General features: G+C 36.8%; 2 protein-coding genes across 2 annotated transcripts in view; both read right to left on the bottom strand.

Moving 5' to 3' along the window:
* LOC102833517 (olfactory receptor 7G2-like) overlaps window positions 1-3,874 on the bottom strand; it is a 16,032-nt gene extending 12,158 nt beyond the window's left edge. The window contains exon 1 of the mRNA XM_006877884.1: window positions 3,810-3,874. Within this exon, the coding sequence (XP_006877946.1) occupies window positions 3,810-3,874 (65 nt within the window). The remainder of the gene's footprint in view (window positions 1-3,809) is intronic.
* A 619-nt stretch (window positions 3,875-4,493) lies between these two features.
* On the bottom strand, window positions 4,494-6,194 carry LOC102833902 (olfactory receptor 7G2-like). Its single transcript, XM_006877885.1, has 2 exons — window positions 6,130-6,194; window positions 4,494-5,442 (listed from the first exon to the last, which is right to left on the bottom strand). The coding sequence occupies exons 1-2, from the start codon at window positions 6,192-6,194 to the stop codon at window positions 4,494-4,496; spliced, it is 1,014 nt and encodes a 337-aa protein (XP_006877947.1).
* Window positions 6,195-7,303: the final 1,109 nt, after the last annotated feature.

The following is a 7,303-nucleotide window of genomic DNA, read 5'->3' on the forward strand; positions in this document are numbered from 1 at the left end:
TATATATATATATTTCAAACACAAATATATGAGTTTGAAAGAGGTCATTTGACATGTGTGTTTACCTTTCCTACAAACACAACTATGAATATGATGGAGCATGCAACTGGCATAATAATGAAACTTCTTAGATATTATCAAAAATCTTAAGACATTGAGTTGCTGGTCCAGGAGGCTCAAGACCATAGTTTAGGGTGTGCCATGGTCAACTGTCATAACATAGTTAACAAAGACAATATTCTACAGTCTATGGTGAGCAGTTTCTGACATTTTTGAAGCTCATGAGTGGCTCTCTAAGGTACAGCTGTTGGTCTCTCCATGAGCGGAAGAAAGAAGAGGTATGAGAATAGAAGGTGCTTGGAACCAATTAGTCTAATGATCTAATGGAACATGTGAACATCAGTACCCAAGACTTTTAGACCAGAAGAACTAGACTATGCCAGCTACCATTGCTAATAGCTCTGAAAGGGATCATATTTAAAGGTCTAGGATCAGATACAGCTGCAAAATAATAAATAATAATAATAATAATAAAAAAAGCCAGGCTGATTGTTCAGAAAGAGACTGGAGGGACCTGATACTATGTCCCTCAACTGGCTTTCAGGTCTAGAAAGGCACTCACCTTTGTGGGCCAATTTTCAGTTTAACAATAGATAAGTATACAGGGTCACAGCAACATTAGTAAGGTATGAGTGATGGGACAATCAATCAATCAACATTTACTTGAGGACAGAATTGAGAGGGAATGGTAATGTGGGTGGAATGGAAATAAGAACCACAGGGAGGAGGCAGGATAACTGTTGTTGCATGGAGGGAATTTCAATCACTGAGATGAAACAAAGTGTATGATTTGTTTACTGTAAAACTGATGATTTCGTCTGTAAACCTAAACTTAATTCTCATTAAAAATTGAAAAAAAAATAAAATAAATGTGGTGTCAGGAAAAAAAAAAAACAGCTAGAAAAAAACCGGTGATATGTGTTAAAATAAACATTATTTTTTTAAAAAAAATCCACAGCCTTAAAAGCAGACCAGCCTGGAACAGCTAGAGTAACAGAAGACACTTCTTGAAAGAAAGACCAGCAGGAAAATTTCAAAAAAAAAAAAAAAAAAAAAAAAAAACTTCCACAAGAACAAGCAAGTTGTTCACTGTGGAGCCATCAAGGCAAGCAATCAATCCCTTCAAGACAAACCCCTGTCTATGACTGAAACTCAAAGGGAACACATAAGCAAGCATGTAAGCTTGCTGGTGATAACATTGATCTCCTGGTGAGTAGAAGAGGAGGAAGGCAGGAATGAAGATATGGGCTGAGTTCAACCATGTTCCATAAATTCCAGTAGACCTGGAGATGAGAAAGAGAGAGAATGAAGGGATGGTTGGTCAGAAGCATGGTGAGACCTGAGGTCTCCTGAGCCCAAGGACAAGGACAAAGCCATGGAGGACTAGAGCTGAGAGTGAAGTTTCCAACTGATATGAAGTGAGATGAGACACAAAAAAACACCCAAATTTGACAATAACCATTAGACATAGCTTTGATGCCTTGATGATCAGAAGTCAACTAGAGGAAGATAAGTGTGTGTGTGTGTGTGTGTGTGTGTGTGTGTGTGTGTGTGTGTGTGTAAATTAAAGAAACAAGTGCAAATTGGATGAATTTGACCTACACTTATGGATGTAGTAGCTCAAAATGCCAACTGAGAGCAAAGGAGTCTTCACATTAAGGATCAATACAATCCCCTCTCTATACAGGGTTGATATGGACAAGAAACTTAGACATTAGCTTCCTAATATGGGGGAATATAAAGGCACAGAGTGACTAGCTAATAAGGTTTCAAGAAGGAGTTTTGTTTCAGAGTCTGCAGAGAAAGCTAGAATCCCCACTGAATAATATTTATCTTGTCTAGACTGGTCTGATAAAAAGAAATGGGGATAAGTTTCTTATGATTTAATAGTGAGTAATTATTATCATGACTAATTGTGACTGTCACAATTGTAAATGTAGAAGTTTTGTAACAAAAATGGAGGAGTAGTTAATCTTACAGTCCAGAAAAAAGAGGACTCTAGGACCATCAAGGCAGAAGAGCACAGGCAAAATGTGAGACCTTATACAGAGAAGCAGGGACACTAGACATGGAGGCAGAGATGGGAATATGGAGAGAGGAGCAGCCAAAGACTCTATATTCATGGTAAGAGAGAGACTGAGAGCTGGTGGCCAGGGGGCAGACTTGCAGAATGTGCCCTTTGGTGGTGTAAATTATTATATATGCCTGAATGTTTTTAAAAATGACCTAAGATGAATAGAGAGAAATACTGTTAACTGAGGGTACATGGAGGGGATTATAACCATTATAATGAAATAAAGTATGTGATTTGTTAAATGTAAAACTGATGATGTGCCCTTTAAACGTTCACTCAATTAACAATAAAAAACTTTAAAAAAGAGAGAATGAGATAAGGAAAAGATTCTTATGATTCAATGGTAAGTAATTGTTATCATGACTAATTGCTACTGTCACAATTGTAAAGGCAGACATTTTTTAATATAAAGGAGTTGTTGTTGTTGTTGTTGTGTGCTGTGGAGTCGGTTCTGACTCATAACGACCCTGCACAGGGTTTCCAAGGCTGTAAATCTTTACAGGAGCAGACTGCCTCATCTTTCTCCCTCAGAACGGCTGGTAATTTCGAACTGCTGACCTTGTGGTTCGCAGCCCAATTCGTAACCATCAGAGCTCCTTAATATAAAGGAGAGAGTAGTTCATCTTACAGTCCAGGAACAGAGGACCCTAGGAACATCAAAGGAAAAGGGATGAGCTGAATATGGGACCCTATGCTGAGAAGCAGCAACACCAGAGTTGGACACAGAGAACAGAGCATGGAAAATAGATTAACTGAGGACTCTAGACTCATGGAAAGAGAAATCTGTCCAGGTGCTGGCGGCTAGGAAGGAGATTGTCAGTCCTTTGGGTTTTTTAAAGGATTATATATTTCTGAGTGTTTTTGTGTACATCCACAAAACAGAGGGAATAGAAGCAAATACTATTGAATGATGATGCATGGAGGAGATTGTAATAATTGAAATGTAAAATTGATGTCCCCCCATGTAAACTATCACTCAATTCACAATAAAAAAAATAAATAAATAAATAAAAAGCTTAAAAAATCCACAATCTTTCAGTCAATTTTAATTTATAGCAACCCTAAATAGGGTTTCTGAGACTTTAAATCTTTATGGACATAGATACTTACATCTTTCTCCAGCAGAGCAGATAGTGGGTGTGAACACCTGACATTGTAGTTAGCAGTCCAACACCTATTTTCAGTGCTAAAAGGATTCTTAAATAAATGATAAGCAAATAGAATTGTTAAGTCAATGTGGAAATGTTTGAGAGATAATGATTGCATGACTTGGTAATATTGGCAAGAAATGGGAAACAATGATCCTAGTTAAGTTTTAATGAGTACGTGTTATGTAGCAGTCATTGCATACAGGGTTTGTTGTGGCTAGGGCTCACTTACCAGTGGAAGGACATTTCTGATGATCAGTTGAATGTTCATATAGTAATCATTTACCCTACATCAGAAATTAGATTAAAACAGGACCAATGATTCTGTCCTAATTGATATTGGGAGAATATACAAGTTTCCTTTGGTTTCCATTAAAACACACACACACACACTTGATTGCTTAAGGATAAATGTATCATCTCAGTTCAGAAGACTGGAAGTCATAAATTAAGGTGTCAGCAGGAATGTACTACCATGAAAGGCTCTAAAAGAAAACATAGTCATTGCTTCTTCCAGTCAGGAAAACCTTTGAGGCTCCAGGTATTTCTTAGTCTCTGGCCCTTTTGCTCCAATCTCTACCTCTGTGGTCATATTGCCTCCTACTTTTCTATGAGTGTTCTACACTGCCTGTGTTATCAGTATGCATGTGATTGCAATTAGACCTATCAGGTTAATACAGGGTGTTAAGGTAATATTCACTTTTTATCATAATAGTAACAATTACAGGTTGAAGAATTAGGACATGGAAGTAACATTTTGAGGCAAACGTTTAACCCAATACTGAAGACATGTCATCTTATGATTGAATTGAAATAAATTATATATAGGCCCAGGAAAGACAGTAACTTTTCTCCCTCTCAATATCCTGTGTGGTATTACATTATCAGCAATAATTCAGTGATCATGAATAAAACAAGTCTTACAATAAAGTCACCACATGCAGAGTTTATGAAGCCATACTTTCAGTTCCAGTTCATTGTCTACTTATGAAATTTTTATAATGAAAATTAACTCATTTTATTTTTTTGAGCACAGTAATGTCTAAGATTCTCTTCACTGATGTTAGTCAAATATTTTATAACCTTTTAAAACCACTCTGAAAATATATAAAGTCATTTTGTGTATGATGAATCCAACTGTGATTGATGTTAATGCTGATGCACAGTTACAGGTCTCAATAGTTGGTCAATAGGCACAGTTGACACAGTCACTATAAACAAGGTCTCCTACCAAAGAGTTTTCTCAGGCTTACCTTTATGTCCCTGTTTCTCAGGCTGTAGATAAAAGGATTCATCATTTGAGGGAAAACAAGGTACATCACTGAGGCTACTGCTGTCTTCTTGGGAGAGTGTGTAAATGAAGAACTCAGATACACAACAAAAGCTGCCCCATAGAATAAAGACACAACTGAGAGGTGAGACCCACAGGTGGAAAAAGCTTTATACTTTCCAGATGCTGAAGACATTTTCAAAACAGAGGAGACAATCTGAATGTAAGAGAATATGATCCCAGAAAAAGGAACACCACCAAATATTAAACCATCAAGGTATATGAGGATATTATTGATGAGAGTACTTGAACAGGCAAGCTTGAGGACTTGAGTAAGTTCACAAAAGAACTGAGGGATTTCCAGATTTGTGCAGAAGGACAGATGCAAAATCATAAAACTGTGAGGTAGGGCAGTCACCATACTAATGAACAATGAAAGTAGAATTATCCGACCACAGAAGTACGAATTCATGATGACGGTATATCTCAGTGGGTGACAAATGGCCACATAACGGTCATAGGCCATTATTGCAAGGATAAAATTTTCAAAAGGAGCAAAAGTCATGACAAAGAAAATCTGGTTAAGGCAACCTTTATAACTGATGCTCTGATCTTTTGTCTGGATGTTCATCAGCATCTTTGGGATGGTGGTTGAGCTTAAGCAGATGTCATTAAAGGAAAGGTTAGTGAGAAAGAAGTACATAGGGGTGTGCAGATGGGAGTTAAAGCATACAGCTAGGACAATTAGTGCATTTCCTAGGATAGTGACCAAGTATATGATGAGAAATAGGCTGAAGATGAGGAGCTGCAATTCTGGATCCTCTGTTATTCCCAAGAGGATGAATTTTGAAACACTTGTTTGATTTCTGGGTTCTTCATTATTGAAAAACCTGATAGAAAGATGATGTTACAAGACAATTAAATGTGTGATTCCTGGACCATCTGTAGCACCAACAGCATTACCAGAGGCAGACATTATCTTTGGAAGAAAGGGAGTAAGCAGTGCAATACAAAAAAGATACATTCTGCATTGATAGCACTTGTTCTTTATATAGAGAAAACAAGATCTTAAGTTTATATTATAAAGGATCGTTGTTGTTGTTAAATGCCATTGAGTCGATTCTGTATAGGGTTTCCAACAATGGCAAATGAGCTTCTACCACCAACCTTGAGGTTCAAACAGACCTTGCAGTACAACGAATTAACCTAACGCTGCACACCAGGATTAACTTATACTAGAAAGGAAAGGGTGGTAATTTTCATTACAATATCTGTGATATTATGATCAGTATAAATATTTACTAATTTTATCTATGATAGTTGTGGTGTTTGTATGCCATGGAGTTGATTCCAACTCACAGCCACCCTCTGTATGTTTCCAAGGTTTCAAATCTTTATGGGAGTAGAAAGCTTCATCTTTCTCTAGCAGAACAGCTGACACTTTTGAAATGGTCTATTTAAATACATATATCATGAGTTTATCTGGATCTTCACCTCCTTTCTCTAAGATATGAGTGAGACTCTAGAGAGACAACAAAAATGTTCTAAACCAGGAATATAAGATGAAATTTACAAACCTGCCTCTACTACAAACACCACAAGAATTCAAGTCAATGTCAAAAAGTTGTTTATCTGTCATCATGTTTGACTACATTATTGTTCAACATGAAAATCACTCTTACAATTGTAGAGACAGAGCAAGACACTAGCTGAATAACTTTGATATTGGTGCAAAGATATACGAACACCTGGCATGAAAATGACAGATAAACATGATTCTCATGAGAAACTTACTCACACTCATGCCCTGCATATATTTTATTCACAGAGATCATTCTCCTGGATGTGCATGTAACAAAACACCTGTCATTTCTTGTAAATTTGAAGTAGAAGACTTTAGGTTACCTGACTGGTATCATTGAGGAACGATGTCTGGCATCTACTGTGGATGAAGATGATAGAAGATCGATCTTCAGGAAAGACGGAGGATCTGAGCGAAATACTAGACTCCTGTATAAAAATTATCATCTCTGTGAAGAAGGTGATGTGTTCTATTTCTTTACAGAGGTAGGACTCTTAAGTAAGATTTCACAGGTTATTTAGTCTCTGTATCCCTGGAGGCTCAATATTCAAAGATCCTCATTTGGCCAACATATTTTTTGTGATTCTGATCCCAGGACAGTAAAAATCCTGAAAGAACAAGACTTTAGAATGTTAATTTCAGGATTGTGGTATTCCTGGCTTTGTGAGAAAAGGTGCATGCAATTCACTTCTCTCCATTTGTGTCTGCTCATTTCCAAATTGTATTATTTTATTCATATACCAACCATCATTCCTCAGTTCTATTCCAGTTTTTTCCTCAGAGACTCCTGGTGTAGCTTCCCAAATATAATCTAATATATCGCTATATGGTTAATGTTAACAAAGAATCTGAACTGAATATTGGTGGGGAAGTACATTTTACATGATGTTGTTATTGCATGCCATCAAGTCATTTCTGACCCATAACGACCCTGTATATGGTTTGCGAGGAGCAGCTGGTGAACTTGAACCACTGACCTTGGGATTCAGACTGACTTTGTAGTACACATTAACCCACAGTATCACACCAGGACTCCAGTTTGTATGTATGAATACATAAATATATATATAGCTGGATACTGTAAAAATGTACATTTATAAAAGTGTCTTCTAAGACTGTCTTAGTAATAAACCTTAATTATGTTCTGTATATTTCATAAACCATATTTT

This window comes from Chrysochloris asiatica, unplaced genomic scaffold (assembly GCF_000296735.1).
Source record: "Chrysochloris asiatica unplaced genomic scaffold, ChrAsi1.0 scaffold00661, whole genome shotgun sequence".
Lineage (NCBI taxonomy): Eukaryota > Metazoa > Chordata > Mammalia > Afrosoricida > Chrysochloridae > Chrysochloris > Chrysochloris asiatica.